This window comes from Gorilla gorilla, chromosome 15 (assembly GCF_029281585.2).
Source record: "Gorilla gorilla gorilla isolate KB3781 chromosome 15, NHGRI_mGorGor1-v2.1_pri, whole genome shotgun sequence".
NCBI classification, from domain to species: domain Eukaryota; kingdom Metazoa; phylum Chordata; class Mammalia; order Primates; family Hominidae; genus Gorilla; species Gorilla gorilla.
Window position 1 is genome coordinate 35,837,388 of NC_073239.2, and position 24,724 is coordinate 35,862,111.

Genomic DNA, 24,724 nt, shown 5'->3' on the forward strand with positions numbered 1-24,724 from the left:
GTGTATCATCACTTGTAGAAGAGGAGTCCCAGTTGCCCAGACACAGTGAGTGATTCTGTCAGCACATAGTTCATCTGTTATGGTAATGAGGCTCCTGCTAGAGTGGAGACTTTAGCATGGTAAGGAGGAACGTTCATGCCAGTTTGTCTGTAAGTTGCTTGGTTATGCCAGGAGCTGGTTCCGACCTGCAAGCTTGTAAAACAGGCTGATTGCTCAAGTTGATTAAATTCTTATAATCCCTGGAGACTTTCCCTGCCTGCTTATAGAACAATTAACTGCATTCACTCCTGCGAGACTTCCTGAAGATTTAATATTAAGGGAATTTTATAAAATCAGACCTGGGAGGTTCAAGGAAGAGAAGTGGACTCCAAGGATCACGTCTTTGGAACATGCTGATGTGACCACTTAACTTCTCTAACGGTAGTCTCTGTGCTGGCCTTGGGTCCAGGGCAATCAGAAAATCTTGGATGTCTACTGCAGAAGGGGCAGTGAGTCCAGCCAGGGTTTCCTGATGGTCAATCACAGAATCCTCCTTGGTCTTGTTTGAATCGTCTCACCCTCTGGGAGAGGGGAGCTGCCTCTGACCTCAGCCCAATCCTCATCGTGGGGATGGCAGGAAGATGATGTGGAAGGCATGGAGGGGCTGGAGAGAGGCCATGGTAACAGGGAGGGGAATAGCATGGGGCTGCAGCCTGAGAGGATGATGGTGCAATTCACTGAGATTGGAAGACTCTTGTTTCCCTCTCCCTCAACCTGTGGTCCTTCACTGGGGCCTTGCTTCCACTCTTGTCTCCCAAAAAGTTGAGTTCTGCACAGCAGCTGGACTGATCTTTAGGCAGCATTATTCTTGCATGTAACATGCTCGATTTGTGCCCCATGAGGAACTTATTTTATTCTTCCATCTTCACAGGCATGAAGGGTCTGAACCTCATTAACTCCTATCATTAGTACTCATAGCTATGATGATCTTGTCCTGACCAACCAACTTCTGTGGTTCTAACATGCCAAACCTCTATCTATTCAGGACCATTTTTAAAAAATGAAAATGTTTGAATACATCAAGGAATAAACACATACAAAAATGCAAATAGTTGTAGTCATTTTCTTTCAGATGTTTTAATCAACTTATTGTAAACACAGAACTGAAGTCTACTTACAGCTTTAGTATTGGTCAGGACTTTTGAACTCTTTCTCTTTGCTGGGATGATTCTCCACCTGGTGTCTGCATGACTGGCTGCTTTTCCTCCTGTTCAGATTTCATTCTCTGAGATGGGTCTTTCCAGGTGACACTCTGCTCTGTCACTTCTGTGGCACATACACATACACATATGTGCTGCTCTGTGTAATTGTCTGTGTACTATGCTATGTATTTTTCCTTCTGACACTTTGGAAATTTTGTATGCTTAGAACAATTTTATATGTTTATTTTTATCCTAGTATAACGTGGCCCCAAAAGAGCAGTGACCTGTCTTGGCCTGTGTTGCATCAACACTCCCTCAAACTGTGCCTGGAGCAAGGTGTCTACTCAGTAGATGTCTGCTGTATGAATGAATGAGTGAAGGAATGAATGACAGGAGAGGGGATGAAGACACATGATGGAGAGGGCGTGGGTCCAGCGGGGACTGATCCCTCTATCCTATGGTTTTAGAGATGAGGCATCCCTGACTGGGAAGACACCTGTGATCTGGTACCCGAAGTGAGAAGGTCCACTCCATCTTTCTTCACAGGAAATGTGGCTCCAGCTTTAAGTGTCCCACCCTCTCCTTCTGCTACTTTGAGGTTATGGGAAGACTGCACTCATTTCCTGATATGCCCTATTTTACCTGGAGTCGGTGGATTCTGTTGAGCACTGAGATTTCCCAGACTCGGTGTCTCTGTGCAAACTTTTAAGTTCACAGCCCCGCCTTGGAGAAGCAAGATCTCAATAGCTTCTCCAGAGGAGAGACTTCAATACATCTGCTGTCTGATGCCAATGGAACCACCATTACTGACATGGAGTCATCAGAGGAATGGAAATTGCTATTTCTGAGGGTCTGGAAGAGGAGCAGAAGTATGGAAATCAGAAATCTCAGACTGAAGGACCAAGGTGCAGATCTGATGGCATCATATCTCTGTTGTATTCTGAGTCGGGCCGTTCAAAAAGACCCACTCTGTTCCCGGAACAATCACTTGAATGCAGCACCTGTCCACAGCTTGCAAGAAAGGACTTCCCCTTCCTGTTTCTCATGGATTCCTGAGTGAAGCCCTGTAATGGAGTCCAGGGCAAGGGCTCTCATTATCCATTTCTTCTCTCTCTGGGTCTACAAATCCCTAATTTTCGAGGCTGTGCCCTTCCTGCCAGGTGTTGAATGAACCTTTGACTCACCATTGGGAACATCTATGGAGAGCAGAATGGGCAGGAGCCAACTCACCTTCATGAGTGCTACCACTTCCCCATCCTCCTCCTTCCATTTCCCCTTCCCAGGTGACCAGCGGCTCCCCATCTCCAGGATATGGAAGTTTTGGGAAAGATGTCCACCTCTCCTCCAGGCAGCATTACAATCTGTCCATATTGCTGTCTGAACAATTTATCTAATTGCACATTTGACTCAAACCTTGGTTGCACCTCTAGTACAATTGCTAATAGCTGGAGATTTGATGTGCTCATTTAAAAGGAATATCTCTGAGGCTAAACTTATTTTTATCTTGGTTTCACCATGTTTATAGCATTCTTCACTTTTTCTACTTTCTGTTTTTGTGTTTTCTATCATAACATTCAATCCTATCAAAATTTATCATTCATAAATCATAATGAAACATGTGCATTTTCAGCTTTTTCACTGCAGCCCCTATATCTCTTGGGATAGAAATCATGTCAATAAAAACCAGACTTCGACCATAGAGCATCAAATAGGACCTCAGTATCAAATTGGGCTCAATTGTGAAATACAACTGAAACAAGTGGAGATCTATACTCAAGTTATAGGTTGGTGTGGGGGAGGGGTCAGTGGATGGAAAATTACCTAGAGGAGATATCAAGGCTAGGGAGACCAATGCTAAGTTGATGTAACTGGATTTTTGTTTTTTGAAGGTAGGTCAGGAATCAGTTATCACATGGAGAATGATGGGGGAATTAAGGAATTTGGTCAAATATTGAGGGTGAGAGACTCATGATAAACCAAGTTAGGAGGACTTCTGTTAAACCTGACTTTAGGTCTGGCACTGGTGGCTCATGCCTCTAATCCCAGCACTTTGGGAGGCTGAGGAGGGCGGATTGCCTGAGGTCAGGAGTTGGAGACCAGCCTGGCCAACATCTTGAAACCCCCTCTCTAAAAATTACAAAAATTGGCTGGGTGTGATGGTGCATAACTGTAATCCCAGCTACTCAGGAGGCGGAGGAAGGAGAATAGCTTGAACCTGGGAGATGGAGTTTGCAGTGAGCTGAGATCTCGCCACACACTCCAGTCTGGGCGACAGAGCGGGACTCTGTCTCAAAAAATAAAATAAATAAAATAAAATAAAATAAAATAAAAAATAAATATAAATGACTCTACAAGGAAGGACTAGGAAGCCCAACAGGATGACCTAGTTGTGAAGAGGGTTTAGAGGAGATGACTAAAGCTTGATCAAAGCAAGAGTCTTCGACAGTTGCTAGATATCGGTTGAGACCTCAGCTTCTCAGCCTAAAGCAGGGAGAGGGATAAGACTGTGCTGCTTCATGACAGAAAGCGTCTCTTATCTTCAAATCTCTCTGTTTCCCGGAAGTCTCAGGTTAGAGGAAGAAAAATCTCTAGAGTAGATTGTCACTAAATGACAGCAGAGCGGCTAACGAAGACACACAGACACTTTCAGATGAATTTGCAAAGCAGTTTATTGCAGGGTTCACAAGGCACTTCAGCTCAGGAAAGCTGAACGGCTATGGAGACTGATGAGGACAGATGCTGATACCCAAAGTATATGGAGAGATGGGATCTTGGCTATGACTGAGGAGCTTGGCAGATGAGTGATGATGAGGAGTGCTGATACAGGAGCTTAGATGATTCTATCCAGGTGAACTGGAACCACTGGATACTGTGGAGGGTCCCGTCGTTGATCTCTGTTGTCACATGCAACTATATAGAACATGTTTGCTGGTGTCTGCGCATACCTGCAGTTTGAAATATTCTGTGGACTTGGAGTTGTGAGGTTACAGTGGATTAAAGGCACCTGGCTTCCACTGTGATGACAATTTTTGCGAGTTTTGTTACTAGGACAGGTCATATTTGGGTTACCACAAACATTAACTACGTTAGCAAAAGTTGTAAGAAGGAAAGTATTTTGGTTTTTGCATCGCCGTTGATAATTGTTAATGACCCGCATTGCATTGGTGCATTGCTGGGAGGTCATATTGATGTGCTGGGTTTCAAACCATTGAGCCCAGGTAAACTGTGGAGGTTTGACATGGAGTGAGCCCTCCACTGCCAGAAGCCCCAACAGAAGAAGCAGACAAATTTGGGAAGTGAACAGTTTTGGAACCATGTTTCCTGTAAGAAAAGAAGAGAAGTAACTACTCCCCGATCCGGTCTTGGTTATGACACACACTGTAGTGTCTTACCCCACAGGCCCCTCTGTGGCCACTCTGGGGTCCCATTTCCTTTACTTCCTGTCCCCAAAGTGTGCCACATCTCCTAAGCACCAACGTCAGCTCCCTTCTCCCTCAGTTGCTGCCCCATTCCTGCCCCTTCTGTCCCAGCTCTGGGGATTGTTGACTTACCCAGTCTCCGCACTGTGGCTCCTGTGAGAATTGATCCAGTTGGTTGTTCTGGGGTACAGGGGCAGCTGGTCTCCCCTACTTGGAACTGTTTAAATAAAGCATCTCTTGGTGGGTTGGGCCAGCAGAGCCCAGAGGGAGGGTCTGGCTCTTGGCCATGCAGAAACCCACAGATTGACACATGGTCCACTTGTGCAATCAGCCTTTTTATTTGATGACTTGGCTGAGCAACGGATACCCAAGGACAGCCCTGCTGCTCTTTCTGCTATAAGGACTCTAATTCCAAGTCATCCTGTGTAAGACAGAGTTTTGCTGGTTAGATCCAAACTCTGGATGAAAACTATATGCTGCCTGCAGAATGACCACAGATTTTATAACTGTCCTCTGGCAGGCCACTAAATGACCAAAGTACGTGAAGGCAGGCATAGTAGTTAGAACAAATAGAGCCACCGAGGGCTGTTTGCCCAGGAGAAACCCAGCTTCCCTTTCATTTTTAGTAATATCCTTGGTTCTCTCTCACATAAATGCTCTCCATCTCATCCACCACTCTTGCTGGAAACTTGAGCTATTAATTTCTTGGGGCACAAGATTCTGTAGATAATTAAAACAATCTGCTCCACATACTTGAGGGATTTTTTTCTTTACTCCTCTTGCATTGGATCCACTTTCTCTTAAGTCTGGCCCTGATTATTGCTTCCACTTTGTGTAAAGTTACACAACCTAAAAACACACCGAGGACAGTTGTAAAATCTGGCAGAGAATGAATGAACATTCGGTGTCATGAAAGATTCCAACCTAGCACTTGGTATTCCTGTGATCTTTTCAGCCTATGGTATTTTCTACAAAACAGTGTGTTCTGGGGTTGTCATTCATCTTCCTGGTAAGTTTCATTTTGTGATATTAACAAGAAAATGGTTCTGTATTTACAAATGAACATTTAAGGACAGAGCACTGTATTCCTGAAAGTATAGGGGTCAAGTGTACAGTTTGATACACAAAGCATACATTTATTCTTGGCCCTCAGAGACATACAGGAAAGTAATTGTAGACACATAATTGTATTACACTTGTGTGAACATGGTTTCATGGGGACGCTGAGGGTGAAGGAAATCACTTGGCTTGAGGGACAAGGAAGACTTCAAAAAAAAAAAGTTTCATTTCAGCAGCGCCCTAAAAGATAAGCAGGGAGTTTTCAGGGACTTTAGGGAAGAGATGAGCATTCTGGGCACAGGGGATGATGTGGGGAAATTGTACAGAGGTGGGAAGTGAATTGCAGGGGTAAGACCTGGGTACTAAGAGATGTTAAATCTGGTCTAGCTTTGAGATTAGAAAATTGATATTAGACCCTTAAATGATATAATATACTTTCCAACAGTTAATCTACATAATTTTTACGACCATCCAATTTTCCTGTCATTTAGAAATGCAATAATTTTATCACTGGAGTCCTTAGGTAAATGTGGACACAATGGTGACCCGGTGAGGACTCAATGCACAGCTAATAGTGCTCTGCCTTGAAGTCCTGTTCTGGCCGATATTCATTAGCAGCTTCATCATGAAGCAAATTCTTTTTTCATGTATACTGTGTGGAGATCATTTTTGCAGGTGATGAGAATGTAAAGGTGAATGATACGTAGAGTATCCCCTCTGTGATGCTGACAGGCACACTGGGTAGAAAGACTTGCACTCAAGTGTCGATAGTATGAGGCAAAAGACATAGACTGCAGCCCCAGGCATGTACTTGGCTAAACAGTGCCTCTTTTCAGCATATACAGTGCTATTTATAATGTTTGGTTTGGAAGGTAAAGTTTGACATTGGAATAGTTCACTAAAAGTTTTCATTACTGTCTTATCTTTAAAAATCACATGATGTTGGTTGGTGCACCGTGTCCCCGTTACTGTGTTGTATCAATTAGAGCTGAGTAAAGCTGCCTCTGTGGAAGGGGCTCTAGCTCGAGGCTGTTCTCTGACTCCATCTCTGCCTCCTGACTTTCATCCTGTCTGTTCAGTAATGACACCTGCCTGGCTTCTGGAGACATCTGTGCTTATGACGCATCAGACTTGTTGCAGTGTCTTAAGAAATAACTCAGGCCATAACCTGCCCAATTTGCAACCATATTCATCCTTTAAAATTGTGTTTTTTTTTTTTTTTTTTTTTTTTGAGATGGAGTCTTGCTGTTGTCGCCCAGGCTGGAGTGCAGTGGCGCGATCTTGGGTCATTGCAACCTCTGCCTCCCGAGTTCAAGTGATTCTCCTGCCTCAGCATCTCGAGTAGCTGGGATTACAGGCACTCTTCACAATGCCCGGCTAAATTTTGTATTTTTGGTAGAGACAGGGTTTCACCATGTTGGCCAGGGTGGTCTCAGACTCCTGACCTCAAGTGATCCGCCCCCCTGGACTTCCCAAAGTGCTGGGATTATAGGCATGAGCCACCACTCCTGATCACTAAAATTGTATTCAGAACATGCTCATAAGATTTTTCTGATTCTCCCTTGTGTAGATTTCCTGTGTACATTTCCAACTACTTTCATTTGCCTGCAGAACTTTAGAAAAGATCTACTTTGATATTTATGAGATTTGGGAGAAGACTGTTTTATATGAAGCAGGAATAATAAAGTATAAGCCAACGGTGAACAAAATTCTCTGTGACTTCAGCATGATTTTGTCTTGAACAGACACAAGCCACTTCTCCCGGGTTCTTTATTAGCATAACTTGTCTTGCAGCCTAATTTAATGACACATTTTCAGACCCAATCCACACTTCCACTCAGAGGAATAGTCAGAATTATGCCCCAGTATTAAGTCCTTTTTTTGGAAACCGATGAACATCGTAAAATATTGTCCTAGACAAAGACTTCTGCATTTATGGTAAAAACCACTGTTGAGTACACTGTATTGATCAATGACTTTTTGCATAGCATTTATGTGCAAAAATATAATGTTCAATGCTTGCAATTTCTTCAGCCCCAGGGTACCCTTGCAATATTTGCTCTTAACCTGCTGACAGGGAGGTACCAAACCATCGATAACTTCCTGCACACAGATTTCCCTAATGCAGCAGTGGCTATCTATGGGAAAGACAATGCACACTATTTACTAGGTTGGTGCAAAAGTAACTGCGATTTTTGCCATTAAAAGTAATACAAGATTATCATAATAATATGGTGCAGGTTAAATTGCACCAAATTGAGTAATATTTTACCTAAGTTCTAAAGATAGTTGGTGTACTGAGCTCTTCCTGGTCTCTTGAACCTCAGAAAGGTGTCCCTAGGCCTTCCCTCTTGTGTGGGGCCTCCTGCATGTCTCCTCTGAAAACCATTGAATAAGTAGGTCTGACCCCTTCGATTAAGTTTCTGGCATGAAAGAGGAAAGAACTAAGCCTTCTCCTTTTTCCTCAACTATAACAAGTCCTTTACTTCTCTGGAAAGGGAAGAAATGGCAATAGAGCTCAGATGGAATTATGGAGAGTTGTGTCTTAGGAGGGATGAAATAAAGTGTGTTTTCTAAGAAACTGGAAAATTGCATTCGTGTCCCATTGCATATTTTTAAAATCTTTCTTTCTTTCTTTCTTTTTCTTTCTTTCTTTCTTTCTTTCTTTCTTTCTTTCTTTCTTTCTTTCCTCTTCTTTCTTTCTTACCTCCTTTTCTTTCTTCCCTCCTTTTCTTTCTTTCTTTCTTTCTTTCTTTCTTTCTTTCTTTCTTTCTTTCTTTCTTTCTTTCTTTCTTTCTTTCTCTTTCAGATGGAGTCTCACTCTGTCACCCACGCTGTAGTGCAGTGGCAAGACCTCAGCTCACTGCAACCTCTGTCTACCGGGTTCAAATGATTCTCCTTCCTCAGCCTCCCGAGTAGCTGGGATTACAGGCGTGCACCACCACGTCCAGCTAATTTTTGTATGTTTGTAGAGATAGGGTTTCACCATGTTGGCCAAGCTGGTCTTGAACTCCTGAACTCAGGTGATTCGCACACCTCAGCCTCCCAAAGTGCTAGGATTACAGGCATGAGCCATGGCGCCTGGCCTTATTTCTTTCTATTGATACATAATAGAGGTACATACTTTCAGGGTACATGTGATAATTTAATATATTCACATAATGTGTAAAGATCACATCAGGGAAATTGGGATATCGAATACCTTAAATATTTGCCTCTTCTTTATGTTGGAAACATTCAAATTATTCTCTTCTAGCTATTTTGAAGCATACAGTAGATTATCATTAACTATAGTCATCCTCCTGATCTATCAAACACTAGGCCTTATTTCTTATATCATTTCTTATATTTGTACCCATTAAACATCCTCTGTTCATCCCCATTGCATTTTGAGCACACAGATGCATTTGCTAAGATTTCAGAGCTCACACAAAATGAATTATTATATAGGTTAGTGTCTCTTTAAATGAAGTTGTTATATAAGTTTTGTGTTACAGCGATGTCGGATGTAGATTTTGTATAGTCTTGTCCAGATACCAGGTCTGACATTTTCTATTTGAGACTCTTACTATAAGAGTTGTACAGGGCCAGGTGCTGTGACTCATGCCTGTAATCCCAGCACTTTTGGAGGCCGAGGAAGAGGGGTCACTTCAGGCGAGGAGTTTGAGACCTGCCTGGCCAACATGGAGAAATCCTGCCTCTACCAAAACCACAAAAATTAGGTCAGGCGCGGTGGCTCATGCCTGTAATCTTAGCACTTTGGGAGGCTGAGGTGGGCGGATCATGAGGTCAGGAGATCGAGACCATCCTGGCTAACATGTTGAAACCCTGTCTCTACTAAAAATACAAAAAATTAGCCAGGCATGGTGGCACGGGCCTATAGTCCCAGCTACTCAGGTGGCTGAGGCAGGAGAATCGCTTGAACTCAGGAGGCGAAGGTTGCAGTGAGCCGAGATCACCTGCACTCCAGCCTGGGTGACAGAGTGAGACTCCATCTCAAAACAAACAAACAAACAAACAAAACACACACACACACACAGACACACACACAAATTAACCAGGCATGGTGGAGTGCATCTGTAATCCCAACTACTCAGGAGGTTGAGGTAGGAGGATCACTTGAACCCGGGAGTCAGAGGCTGCAGTTAGCCGATACTGCGCCACTGCCCTCCAGCCTGGGAGACAGAGCAAGATCCTGTCCCTTTAAAAAGAAAAAAAAAAAAAGAGTTGGACGGTTATTCATCTTTGCTATGCCTCTGTTTTATAACCTGTAAAATACAACAACACATACATTGGTTTGTAGGGGAAGTTTAATGTGGTAATTTGTGTGTGTGTGTATGTATGAAATAATGAAATATGTAGCGTAAAACATTGCAAAAGGAAAAAAAAGTCTTGATGAGGACGATCAGTCTTATACATCAAGGTGTTAGCGTAGTTTCCATTACTGCGCTGTCTTCTCTGTGGTATTTACGATGAGACAGTATGCTTGTTTCCTTTCCTTATTTCCCATAGCGAAGGCATTAGAACTAGAGCTCAGGTTTTTGTCTCTTTTTGACCAAGTGCTGCTTAGGTGGACAGCAAGTCATTTTGACAGGGCCGCTGTTTCTCAGGGACCCTTCCCAATCTGAGACAGAAGAAATCACCTTTTAACATCTTGCATTTAGTTGTGAAGTCAGAACAAAGGGAACTAGATCATCATGAAAACTAGGTTTTCCATCAGTTTGGTGGTAAATTTGAGGAACTGCCTTAGCAAATAGTTAGAACACCTTTTCATGATAAAAATGCAGTACTTGCACGATTTAGTCTCTTTTATACAGAATTTGATGAATTTGGCCAAATCATTGACCTTGAGCTTCACTTTTTTCTACTGTCCTTGGATCTTTTATTCTTCTGTGAAAATATTTTCCAAGGTAGAATTGTTTAATTTACAGCCATAGATGAAACTGAACACAAAATTATGAAATATGTACAACAGGTGGAAAGTGAAGTGACTGATGTTAGAAAGTACACGTAAATAGTAAAAATTGTTCACTGTTATGCATTTCTTTTAATGGGAGTGAATAATTAACACATTAGTCCATAATGTTATGCATATTATTGCTTAGGACCATGTTGTATAAATGCAAGAGTGAATAAAACAGATAATATTAGTCAATAGTACAAATGGAATGGGGGCATGGTCCAGGGATGCCTGATGTCTGGGAAACCCTGAGATAGAGAGTCGGGCTTGCCGAAGTCAACAGCCTACTTGCCTACATTTCTCAATTTGTGATAATTCCTTTATTTCTCACCTATAGTCACTATGACTGATATTTTTTAGTAAATAGTACCTTTTCTTCAAAGGGATTCTTGGTCTCTTACCCTGTCAAGACATGCTCTTGCTTTGAAACCCGGATATTCTCCTTCATGGAGCATCATGCCTTACTCCATCTCTTTGAATCTCTTATTTGGCTCACATCCTTCCCTTAAGAGGAACAAGCTTGGTTGTCCGTCTAAAGTAATGGACTTAAAAAAAGATTAGAGTTTCACTTCACAAACCCTGCTATTCACCAACACGGGACCTCAAACAAGGCACTTATCTTCTCTTTTCTACCAGGGAAATGTTAACATTCTTTGTTTCTTATATCACAAATACACAAACCTAGTAAGTCTGGTGGTGGGACACTCTGCATCCTGAGCACAGGTGAAAGTCTACGGTGTCTCTAAAATAGTAGAAGCGAGGGTTACCTACAAGACAGTCCTGTTGTGAGTCTTAAAAAAATGCCTTGAATGAAATGGCTACCCCCATGTGGTGTTGGGTTCCTTCTTTTTTCCAATGCTTAGTGAAAAATTACAATGTATGTAAATGTTCAGTGATGCTGAGATTTTCTTGGCTAGATAGCACCTGCCAAACAAAGCTTCCTCTTGGATGTAATGAGTTTTGGGCCCCTTGATCACCTATTAGACTGGAGGTAGGTGAAGGGAAGGGAGATAACCAAGAAGAGGAACTACTACATTATTGTTTGTTGACTGAGAGTTATCTACCAGGCTATTAACCAGTCCTCTAATCTAGATCTCAGGGGCTTGAAATCATCCCATAGTATTTGCGCTAATGTTTTCTCTTGCTCCATTAAATAATAGTTCTTCTCTACAATGAAATTGGTTACAAGTGTGTGGTTTTTTTTTTGCAGAGTTTAAAAATAATGATGTAATCTGAATGTAGTAATTTTATTTCAGATAATTATGCTTTTTTCTGCCTAAATTCATAATGATTTAGGAAAATCAGATTTACACAGACAAACAGTGCACAAATGTCAACCAAATTTTCTTTACATCTTTTCCTACAGACACACACACACACACACACACACACACACACACACACACACACACACACACACACATGCTCCAGAGTATTGAATTTCTAAATAGTCTGAGCTGGAAGGAACTTCTGAAGACATTTATACCAAACCCCTCAGTTTCCAACTGAGGAAGAGTAATGGTAGAGTGATTTGTTAAGCACACTAAAAAAATTAATGATAGAACTGAGTATTAGAAAATATCTTTTTGCAGCCAGGGATGGTGGCTCACACCTGTAATCTCAGCACCTCAGGAGGCCAAGGTAGGTAGATCACTTGAGGTCAGGAGTTCGAGACCAGCCTGACCAAAATGGTGAAACCCTGTCTCTACTAAAAATACAAAAATTAGCTGGGCGTGGTGATGGGTGCCTGTAATCCCAGCTACTTGGGAGACTGAGGCATGAGAATTGCTTAAACCCGGGAGGCGGACGTTGCAGTGAGCCGAGATCATGCCACTGCACTCCAGCCTGGGCGATAGAGAGAGGGACCCCGTCTCAAGAAAAAAAAAATTAAAGAAAAGAAAATACCTTTTTACTTTGAGAATTATGTTAGTATTACGTGTATTCTATTAGTACAATTCAAAACTGAGATGGGTGTGGAGATGTAGTGTTTAGCAAGATGACTATAGTTAGCAATATTGTATTGCATACTTGAAATTTACTAAAAGGGTAGACCACATGTGTTCTCCACACACAAAAAGAAAAGAAAATGGTAACTAAGTGAGATGAGAGATATGTCAATTAGCTTCATTGTTATGATTATCTCACAATGCTTTTGTATAGCAAAACATCAACTTGTACACCTTAAATATATACAAATTTTATTTATCTATTATACCTCAATTAAAGCTGTAAAAAATGAGAAGAGTGTATCTGTAATCAGTATAAACTTCCAAGAAAACCTGCTGGGCCAGAGTAGTGAAATGGGAAGAAAGAAAAGAGAGAGGGGCCAGGCGTGGTGGCTCACCCCTGTAATCCCAGCACTTTGGGAGGCCAAGGTGGGCAGATCACTTCAGGTCAGGAGTTTGAGACTTGCCTGGCCAGCATGCTAAAACTCCATCTCTACTAAAAATACAAAAATTATCTGGGAGTGGTGGCAGGTGCCTGTAATCCCAGCTACTCGGGAGACTGAGGCAGGAGAATCGCTTGAACCCGGGAGGTGGAGGTTGCAGTGAGCCAAGATTGCGCCAGTGCACTCTAGCCTGGGTGAGAGGGCGAGACTCTGTCTCAAAAAAAGAAAAAGAAAATAAAAGAGAGAGTGATATGGAGATGAATGTATAAGAGGGAAGGAGGATGTGATGAAGTGAGTTGCTCAGATGGGTCCTTAGAGGAGCGAAGAGAGATGGAGACAAATGTGAGAAGTACTGAAGTCTGGGATATGATTAAGAGGGGAACACCATCATCACCGGCCATCAGAGAAATGCAAATCAAAACCACAGTGAGATACCATCTCACACCAGTTAGAATGGCAATCATTAAAAAGTCAGGAAACAACAGGTGCTGGAGAGGATGTGGAGAAACAGGAACGCTTTTACACTGTTGGTGGGAGTGTAAACTAGTTCAACCATTGTGGAAGACAGTGTGGCGATTCCTCAAGGATCTAGAACTAGAAATACCATTTGACTCAGCGATCCCATTACTGGGTATATACCCAAAGGATTATAAATCATGCTGCTATAAAGACACATGTACACGTATGTTTATTGCAGCACTATTCACAATAGCAAAGACTTGGAACCAACCCAAATGTCCATCAGTGATAGATGGATTAAGAAAATGTAGCACACACACACCATGGACTACTATGCAGCCATAAAAAAGGATGAGTTCATGTCCTTTGTAGGGACATAGATGAAGCTGGAAACCATAATTCTGAGCTAACTATTGCAAGGACAGAAAACCAAACACTGCATGTTCTCACTCATAGGTGGGAATTGAACAACGAGAACACTTGAACACAGGGCGGGAACACCACACACCGGGGCATGTCGTGGGGTGGGAGTGTGGGGGAGGGATAGCATTAGGAGAAATACCTAATGTAAATGATGAGTTAATGGGTGCAGCAAACCAACACGGCACATGTATACATATGTAACAAACCTGCACATTGTGCACATGTACCCTAGAACTTAAAGTATAATAAAAATATAATAATAATAATTAAAATTAAAAAAAGAGAACAGTATCTCCAGGCACTGAGACACAGATGCCCTACTCTCTTTCTCTTTATTCCCTCCACTGAGATGAAAACATGACTCGGATGTGGACCCTTTTCCTGTTCACCTCCTGGACAAGATTGTTTTTCTCTAGACCCAGAAATTTGGATACCTCTTCAATGAATTGCCCAGACTCTTCCACCCTATCAGCAGTGGTCATGAGGGAAGGTTTGCACTTGGAGTAAGACATTTCTCCCCTGACAGGGTTAACTTTCCATGCTCAGCAGCATTTGACAGAGTTGATTGCTCCCTGCTCCTTGATAAAGCTGACCTGAGAATGATCTTCTTGTGACAGAAACAGGATGAAAAGTCTGGTTAGCTCAGGCCTGGTGCCTTCAAGGCAGACAGTCTTGTCAAGGATGTGTGCTGAGTTACAGCACCCCACCCTTTCCTGATTATTTTTCCTACGTCCCTGGACTCATGTTCTCAGTCTTCTTCATTAGTTCTTCCCCTTTCTCTCCAGCCTCTTGATGGTGGAGATTCCTAGGGGTTAGCTATTCTTTCTTTTCTATGGACACATGCACTCTCTTCATGATCATATCTAATCTCATGGCTTTTGTTGGGTCTCAGCACACTATACTCCAAAGTATGGCACTTTCGCATGCTGAACTCTTTGAAATAAAGGAGATTGGAAGGCCTCAGAAGCAGGCTCCAGAACCAAGGTCTCTCTGACCTTCTCCTGCCTTCCAGTCTCTTGCTCCCCTCTCCCCAAATCACCCATAAAATCTAGTCTTCCCTCTGCCATTCTGTGTGGGAGCTGGCCATAAAGAAATTACCTGACCTACTTTGTCTGATAGTAGGTCATAAGACTGATTCCAGAGGGGGTCTTACTGCATAGCTGGGAGAGAGAATTGCTATACAGAGAGGCCAAGAAAAATCTAAACAGACAGGCCATGCTGGGTTCCTCCTTCAGCCTATTACTATCAAATCATACCCTTTTTGTCCAATTACATTGCTACATGGCTGTCCATCCTTCACTGAACCTGAGCATAAATCTGGACAGTATTCCCTGGGTCTTTGGGTCTTCATTTCTGAAGGTTTCTGAGTCACATAAAACTTTAAGTAAATTTGTTATGCTTTTCTCTATTTATCCTATCTTTTGCTGTAGGAGTGTCAGACCCTTATGAAGAGGGAGGAGAGATATCATACTTCTTCTACCTCTACACTTTTAACATCATCAACTTTCTAACAATGCCCAAATCTTCAGTACACCTCTCTCTCCTGAACCTTATACTTGTACAGCAACTTCCTACGTGACATTTATTCTTAAATGTCTAATAACTATATCAAACCTAGTATGTCCCCAGGAAACACTGATCATCTTTCCTACTCTTCCCCTGAAATTGTTCCTCCCTCGGTATTCCTCATCTCAGGAGAAGGTAAGTCCATTGTCTCTAATTCTTGAATAATCTTCTTTTCTCTTATATCCTACATCCAGCCTGTCAGGTAAGTCTGTTTCTGCCTTCAAATCACACACAGAATCTGGCCACTTCTCATGGCCTTCACTGCTACCACCGTTCTGAGCCACCATCACCTTTCACTAGAATGACTGGAAAAGCATTCTCACTGGCCTTCCTGCTTCCACCACTGATAGCCCAAGCAGCTAGAGGGTCCTTTTAAAACATAAGTCAGATCATGAAACTCTACTCAAAATCTTTTAGTGCTTTTTTATTTCACCTTGAGTAAAAGTGAAATCCTTATAAAATCTCATGTGCTCTTACATGATCCATATTCCCAAACCATTTGCTTTTCAAAACTAATCTCCTACTCTTCTCCTTCCCTATCAATTTGCTCTAGTTCCCTGGCCTCTTAGCTGTACCTTAAAGACACGAAGCATATCCCTGCCTCAGGGCCACCCTAGCCACACCGCGCCCGCAATGTGCATAGCTAACTTCCTCTCTCTCTCTAAGTCTTTGCTTAAAAATAGTTTTCTCAGCCGGGCGTGGTGGCTCACACCTGTAATCCTAGTACTTTGTAGACCGAGGTGGGCGGATCATGAGGGCAGGAGATTGAGATCATCCTGGCCAACATGGTGAAACCTCGTCTCTACTAAAAATACAAAAATTAGCTGGGCATGGCGGCACTTGCCTGTAATCCTAGCTACGCAGGAGGCTGAGGCAGGAGAATCACTTGAACCTGGGAGGCAGAGGTTGCAGTGAGCCGAGATTGCGCTACTACACACCAGCCTGGCGACAGAGCTAGACTCTGTCTCCAATAATAATAATGATAATAATAATAATAATTTTCTCAAGGAGATCTATTTTGACTACTTTATTTTAAAATGCTACCCATGGCTAGGTGTGGTGGCTCATGTCTGGAACCCCAGCACTTTGGGAGACCAAGGTGAGAGGATCACTTGAGCCCGGGAGTTCAAGACCAGCCTGGGCAATATAGCAAGACCTTGTCTCTACCAAGAAAAAAAAAAAGAAAATAATAATAAATTTTAAAAAATTAAATAAAATTAAAGGCAACCTATATGAAAATGAATAAATGACACTCATGGATTTCTAATCCAAAATTCACTGTAATCTTCTTTTGGCCACTTAGCACAACTGAAACCCCTTACTCCGAAGTACTTGATCTTTTCTGATGGCCTAAGAACCTGAATGTACAGTTAAACTATCCTAAGCCATAACAAACTGTTATGGCTTAATGAGCAGCTGATCAGAACTTAGACGATGAAAACAGTACATGGTTTCTCTGTATTTTCCTGTTTCTTTCTCCTCTATCATAGTCCCACTATCAGGCAGATGTTCCTTGTATATCTGTAAGATGACAGCAGCAACTCCACATCTTCCATTCTCTCAAGATGAAGTCCTGCCTTCATCTCCCAATATTCCTAGCAAATGTCTCTGACTGGGACAAGTGCCCATCTCATCTAATGAGACACACACACTGAGTAGCTCATTACTGGAGCTGGGGTGGAGCCAGTCCATCCAAGCCACAGACTGGAGCAAGGTGGAGGATTGGTTTTTCAAATAAAACAGGAATATGGTTTTCAAAAAGACTAGCTCATCTCCACACAACCAGTATTCCCCATCCTGATGTCTGTACTTGCATTGTCCTCTAGGGGGCCACAGCTCCATCATCACTTTACCCACCTTTGCACCTGCTAAGAGGGGATCCTCCCCCTCTGGTACCAGAACCACCGGACTGACAGTTCCTGAGAGAAAGGGGCTATGTCTTGGTTATCTTTGTGTCCATCTCCCAGCCCCGTTCTGGCACAGGGTAGGCTTCCTTAAATGTGTGCTCACATGATATTTTTAGGCTGTCCCGCATGTTAGCTCCTGTTTTGGTTACTCAGCATCTCTTGAGCAGCCAATATCCAATTATCATAGTCCTTCTAGGACTCATTGCTAATTTCCACATCCCACTTCTCTGGCTCATAAGTCTAAATATGATATTGCAGTATAGTGTTATTAATGCTGCTGCTGTTTTCTAATAAGAAGATAAAGTGTTTTAGGTCCAGTTTTGGGACTGACCATTTTTTCTCCTTGCAAGTTCGTTGACACTGGTGTCGATCACTGATGAGAGTTTGCACAAGTTCCTGGGTCTCATCTAACTCATTTTTGGGAAACTCTGTGTTAGATTTCTCTCTACTTTCGTATTTAACTGTATTGCATCTGTTCTTGTCCTATCTGTGACAAAGATGAAACTGGCAACACCATTTACATTGCTGTGGCTGTAGTAACTAGCTGCCCTCAGGCTTCTGCTCACCCTTGCATGGTGTAGAGTTGATGCTGAGAAGTGACAGCTCAGGTAGGAACTATAGTTCCCTACCTGAAGGCGATGCCAGTGAAAAATGGCCAACGCAGTTGAGAAAGTGTGCTTCTCCACCTTCTATTCTGTTTGCCAGCTATATGAAATGGATGAGGAGATGACAGAACCACAAGATGGAAGTAATCTGTGTCTCTGAATAACACATGGAACAAGGCTGCCTGTCAATGAGCAATACTAGGCTTTTATGTAACAAGATATTGTTTTCCATTTTACATATATTCTGGTAGAACAAACTCTCTCAGCTTGTTTTTTAGTTTGTTTTTTTGAAGGTGTCTTTGCTATTCTTATACATCTATATATCCTCTAGAATCAGTAAGTTCCCAAAATAAGCAAACAAAGACTTGGTTGAGAATTTGATTGGAATTGTTCTAAATCTGAAACTGCCCTTGCAAAGATTATGACAGTAAGAGAAATCTGACGCAGTTGACTCCATCTTGCTTCTAACCTCCAAGCTGTCCTTGGTCATTCCTGGGCATAGACCAACCTACTTTGGGTGGAAATTATAGTTCAAATTTAAAGTGAGGATGATAGTAGCGCTTCCTAAAACTTTGTAAAACTAATGGAAGTCTGCAAAGTTAGGATTATGAGATGTGCCTGAATTCTGATAAAATGTATTTTCTATAATCCCTTACTGCTCAAGGGTCACATGGCCAGAGGTCACAAGATTTGTCACTTCTCCAATTGCTCCTATAGGTAACATCACTACTGTGGAACCTGAGGTTGGTCTTTTGAGATTTTTTTTCAGACTTTTGCATTCCGGCAACCTATGGAACCAGGGCTCATAACTCAACCAGTCCTGTGGTTCCACCCAGAGGCAGACTCAGCCCACGAGGATTGTTTTTCACACCCCTATGAATTCATCCCCAGCCAGTCAGCAGCACCCATTCTCTAGCCACCTGCTCACCAAACTATCCTTGAAAAACCCTAACTTCCTGGCCGGGCATGGTGGCTCACACCTATAATTCCAGCACTGTGGGAGGCCGAGGCGGGTGGATCACAAAGTCAGGAGTTTTAGATCAGCCTGGCCAACATGATGAAACCCCGTCTCTACTAAAATACCTAAAAATAGCCGGGTGTGTTGATGCGTGCCTGTAGTCCCAGCTACTTCAGAGGCTGAGGTAGGGGAATCGCTTGAACCCGGGAAGGGGAGGTTGCAGGGAGCCGAGATCATGCCACTACACTCCAGCCTGGCGAGAGAGTGAGACTTTCTCTCAAAAAAAAAAAAAACAAAAAAAAAAAAACGAAAAAGGAAAAAACCAAAAAACCCCTAGTCTCCAAGACTGCTGGGAGAGTGATCTGAGTAAAAACTCTGTCTCTGTGGTCTCAGTGAACTGATTTTGTCTGTGCAGCAGGCAGGAACAACCCATCAGGCAATTACCAATCTACAGGTTGATTTGCAGAAACATTGATGTATCTAAATTAGTGAGTCTTACAATCTCTAAACATGCTATACCTTTCTATTTACCTTAATGTCTCACAATAAAGTTTTGTACTTTTGTCCATAAAGTCCTTTATCTTTTTCCAATTTTTCTCCTTATGAACTTAATATTTTTAATAGTATTGCAAATTGTATCATTTTAACATTTCAGTTTCTGCCTGTTGCTGGGGTTAAGGCTCAGAATGCACCGCTCCAAAATATTCCTCTCTAGCATATTGATTATTAACTATTTATTTAGAAAAACTGCCTGCACAGGAGTTAGCTCTGAAAAGCTGCCCTTTCGTAAAAGAAATTCAGATGTATACAATAAATTTTCACTGGTAAAGGTGTTTTTGATCAGGAAGAGAGCTGCTCCAAGGCAATTTTTATCCCCTGAGAGACTCTTATGTGCATAACAAGGCAACCTTTATTTACCATGTATTTACTATATGTTTCCTCCTCTCACGCTCCCATAACTTGCACCACCACCCTCCAGAAGCCCCAAGCCTCTGTTTCTTTCTGTAGCTTAAGATGCTATATAAACTTTATTCATCTGGCCTTTCTTTGAGTCTTATATTTTTGTGGGACTCCTATGTATACACACATAATTTAATACACTTTTTCTTGTGTTAATCCGTCTTATGTAATTTAACTTGTAGCCCAGCCACAAAAAACCTAAAAGGTGGAAGGAAGTCATTTTTCCCTCCCCTGTGCTGAAATATAAAAATAAATAAACCATATGCCAATTTTATATCTAGCAATTATTAATCTAAATAATTAATTTGTGTGTTAGGGCAAAGGGGAATTTCCCTTTCCCTTTAAGGTTTGAGTTTGCTGAAATTAACCGACGGTAGATTCACTGGAGAAAAAGGCAAGTTTATTGTATTCATGGGGGAATGACGAGAGAGTGACTACCCAGTAACCCAGCGAGGTTCAGAATCTATATGCCCTTCTTCACAGGAGAGAGAGAGATGGGGGAATGTAGGCAATTTTGAGGAATAGGAAATTGTTTTTAGGAGAGTTGAATGGGCCCAAAGAATTGACCATAGTTTGTGAATTACTCTCTTTGGAAACTCTTTGGAGTATGACAAAGAATAGACAACAGCTTCTGACAAAGTCTGCCTAGGTGTGGTGACATCCCTCAGTCTTACCTTCTGCCATGAGTTTAATCTTCCCTGGTTAAGAAAGTCTCAGGGAGGTGACCAAAGACCACTGGGTTCTTTCTGGAGGAGCTTTGGATAAGGTAACTTCAGAGAGGAAGAGTTTCATCCTGCACTTGGGGGCAAAACAGGAGAAGTTAAGAAAGTCCGTGGTTCTGAGGCTGATTCTAACACCCTTTCATTTTCTTTAGTTCAAAGACCTTAGCATTGGAGGGTGAGAGGGAAGTGAATGGTTAATGAGTAAAAAAATAGAATGATTAGGCCGGGCGTGGTGGCTCACACCTGTAATCCCAGCACTTTGGGAGGTTGAGGCGGGCAGATCACCTGAGGTCAGGTGTTGGAGACCAGCCTGGCCAACATGGCTAAACATCGTTCCTACTAAAAATACAAAAATTAGCTGGGCATGGTGGTGCATGCCTGTAATCCCAGTTACTTGAGAGACTGAGGCAGGAGAATCACTTGAACCCAGGAGTCAGAGGTTGCAGTTAGCCGAGATCACGGCAGTACACTCCAGCCTGGGTGACAGAGGAAGACTCTGTCTCAAAAAAAATTAAAAAAAAAAGAAAAAAAAAGAATGAATAAGATCTAGTATTTGATAGCACAAATATAGGGTGACATTCATCAATAATAATTTTATTGTACTTTTTAAAATAACTAAAAGAGTATAACTGGCTTCTTTGTAACATAAAGGATAAATGCTTGAGGGGATGGATACCCCATTTACCCTGATGTGATTAGGCCCTGGATGCCTGTATCAAAATAGCTCATGTACTCCATAAATATATACACCAAATTTGTACTCACACAAATATTTTTTAAAAATTTAAAAACAAGCAACAGAAAAAGCCCAGAGTGCTCCTCATTCCAAAGCACCACAGTTTGAAGTATTGTTTCTGAGTACCGACACATTGCTTTTAGATTTTTCAATGTACACTATTATATCTGTAAATAGTGACAGTTTTGTTTCCTCTTTTCCAATTTTAAAATTCTATGATGGCCAGGCACGGTGGCTCATGCCTGTAAATCCCAGCACTTTGGTAGACCGAGTGGGGTGGATCACCTGGGGTAAGGAGTTCGAGACCAGCCTGACAAACATGGTGAAAACGTATCCTTACCAAAAATGCAAATTAGCCAGTCATGGTGGCTCATGCCTGTAGTCTCAGCTACTCGGAAGGCTGAGGCATGAGAATCTCTTGAACCCGGGAGGCAGAGGTTACAATGAGCCAAGATCAAGCCACTGCACTCCAGCCTAGGCAACAGAGTGAGAGTCAGTCTCAAAAAAGAAACAAAGCAAAACAAAATGGAACAAAAAAACTCTGTGTTATCAGAGAGGGATATAGTCTTATTTTTTTAAATGGATCACCAATATTCTAAGTGCTATTGATTGAACAATTCATTATTTCCTCACCAGTTAGAAACGCCAGCATTATGAGATTTACTAAATCGCCATTGTTCATAGTTTACTTCTGAAGACTGTCTATTTCCATGATATTTTGTCTTCTGTGCTAGTAATACGCAGTAGTACTGGTGAGGATAGACCAGTTATCAAAATGCTGTATGAAGATTATTTAATCAGAGTAAAGAGAAGCACGTGGTCTTGAGGGATGTTTCATCAATGCCCCAGAAGAGCTTTATGAACTAGCCCATGCCACAATGACCAGAAAGCTAAAGGCTGTCAGATACAGGGTCTCTCTCCTCCAGATAGTGTTGGGCAAATCCTGTGAAACTGCTCTATATAGTCTCATTTCTGTTTTCGTGGCAAGTTTTCATCTTTCCGTAAAAACATCCTACTGTGTTCAATTTATTAGAATACACTGTCAGTTAAGCAAATGTATTTGCCTTAAACTAAATCTCCTCATGTGGTAAATATTTGTTGGCTGAGCTATACATTCTTCTATAACTGCCACTAATCACAACTACTTATTACTTTAGGTAGTGTGGTTTTTTTCTTCTTGGTTATCTTTGGAGGACTAGGTTAGTCTCTCACACTATGAAAGCATCTGTCTCTTCAGAATAAGGACACTTTTTTTTGCAGAATAAATTTCTGCATCTTGCCTTATCCTGCTGTCTGCGACATATTCTCTTCAAAAAGTTAAGATACAGGACATTGTTTTGCATCACAGCTCTACTGCTTATGAGTAATAAGACTTTTTTCATAGTATTCGGACAAACAGAGCATAACAGCTGTATTAGTCCATTCTTGCATTGCTATTAAGAAATATCTGAGACTGGGTAATTTATAAAGAAAAGAGGTTTAATTGGCTCACTGTTCTGCAGGCTGTACAGGAAGCATAGTGGTTTCTGCTTCTAGTGAGGCATCAGGAAACTTCCAATCATAGTGGAAGACAAAGGGGGAGCGAGGTGTGTCACGTGGTGGGAGCAGAAGCAAGACAGAGAGGGAGGAGGTGCTGCACACTTTTGAACAATGAAATCTCATAACTAACTCACTATCACAAGAACAGTACCAAGAGGATGGTGCTAAACCATTCATGAGAAATCCACCCCCATGATCCAATCGTGTCCCACCAGGTACCACCTCCAACACTGGGGATGATAATTTGACATGAGATTTTGTGGGGACACAGATCCAAACCATATCACCAGCAGATTGGATATTATAAACACATGGCCTGTTACCTGAGGCTATAAACACAAGAAATTATGAAATCCGTAGAAGTGGCCATAATAATAAATACCTGTCAGAATGGTTGTGTGAATTAAACAAGAATAACTGAGCATGAAGTTCAAAAAGAGTTCATTTCTGGCTGGGTGCAGTGGATCATGCCTGTAATGCCAGCACTTTGAGAGGCTGAGGTGGGCAGATCACGAGGTCAAGAGATCGAGACCATCCTGGCCAACATAGTGTAACCCTGTCTCTACTAAAAATACAAAAATTAGCCAGGCATGGTGGGGGGTTCCTGTAATCCCAGCTACTTGGGAGGCTGAAGCAGGAGAATTGCTTGAACCCAAGAGGCGGAGGTTGCAGCGAGCCGAGATCGCGCCACTGCTCTCCAGCCTGGGCAACAGAGGAAGACTCCATCTCAAAAGAAAAAAAAAAAGAATTCATTTCTCTTTTCTTGGCAACTTGGCCAATTATAAAGCAGATAGAAGTCAAGGATGTTAAAATCTAGGTATTAGATCTCAACTCAGCTTCTTGCCATGGATTAGTCAGTTTTGCTTAATTATGTAAAAGGCTTTTGAGGCCTATCTGCTCAGGAGACCTATTAAGACAAAAAAACTATGAAATCTACTACATCACACCTTGTTGATAGACTGTATACGCAACTCCTCCTATCGCCTTAATTAGCAGGTCCCTAAATTTAGCTGATTTTGGAGTTCTGAAAAACGTACGTACTAATTTCTTCCCTTGCCTTACTGAAATACAGACTGGAGTTCCAAGTAGCTTCTCCTTCAATAAAAACATATATAATTTCAGCTGGGCTCAGTGGCTCACGCCTGTAATCCCAGCACTTTGGGAGGCTGAGGCGGACGGATCACCTGAGGTCAGGAGTTCGAGACCAGCCTGAACAACATGGAGAAACCCTGTCTCTACTAAAAATACAAAATTAGCTGGGCATGGTGGTACACGCCTGTAATCCCAGCTATTTGGGAGGGCGCGGCAGGAGAATTGCTTGAACCCGGGAGGCCGAGGTGGTGGTGAGCCGAGATAGCTCTCCGAGGTTGCACTCCAGCCTGGGCAACAAGAGTGAAAGTCCATCTCAAAATAAATAAATACATAAAAATAAATATAAATAAATGAATATGGCTGGGCACGGTGGCTCATGCTTGTAATCCTAGCACTTTGGGAAGCCGAGGCCGGTGGATCATGAGGTCAGGAGTTCAAGACCAGCCTGGGAAAGATGGTGAAACCCCTTCTCTACTAAAAATACAGAAATTAGCTGGGCATGGTGGCCCATGCCTGTAATCCCAGCTACTCGGGAGGCTGAGGCAGAGAACTGCTTGAACCTGGGAGGCGGAGGTTCCAGTGAGTCAAGATTGTGCCACTGGATTTCAGCCTGAGTGACAGAGCCAGACTCAGTCTCAAAAACAAACAAACAAACAAACACCAAAAAACCCGTATAACTTTAATGGTGGAGACAAAAACAGATTATGCTCTAATCTTTACATAATAGTGATTCAACTTTTTTGACCTTG

General features: G+C 42.2%; 2 protein-coding genes across 2 annotated transcripts in view; one reads left to right on the plus strand and one right to left on the minus strand.

Moving 5' to 3' along the window:
* Positions 1 to 24,724, plus strand: part of RNASE1 (ribonuclease A family member 1, pancreatic) — a 249,634-nt gene that overhangs the window by 75,817 nt on the left and 149,093 nt on the right. The window lies entirely within an intron of this gene.
* Positions 3,861 to 4,512, minus strand: RNASE2 (ribonuclease A family member 2). Its single transcript, XM_004054860.4, has one exon. It carries the CDS (start codon positions 4,495 to 4,497, stop codon positions 4,012 to 4,014), a length of 486 nt encoding a protein of 161 aa, XP_004054908.3. The 5' UTR covers positions 4,498 to 4,512; the 3' UTR covers positions 3,861 to 4,011.

Excerpts from the sequence above, each read along its gene's own strand:
- RNASE2 (XM_004054860.4), bottom strand. The coding sequence starts at position 4,497 with ATGGTTCCAAAACTGTTCACTTCCCAAATTTGTCTGCTTCTTCTGTTG.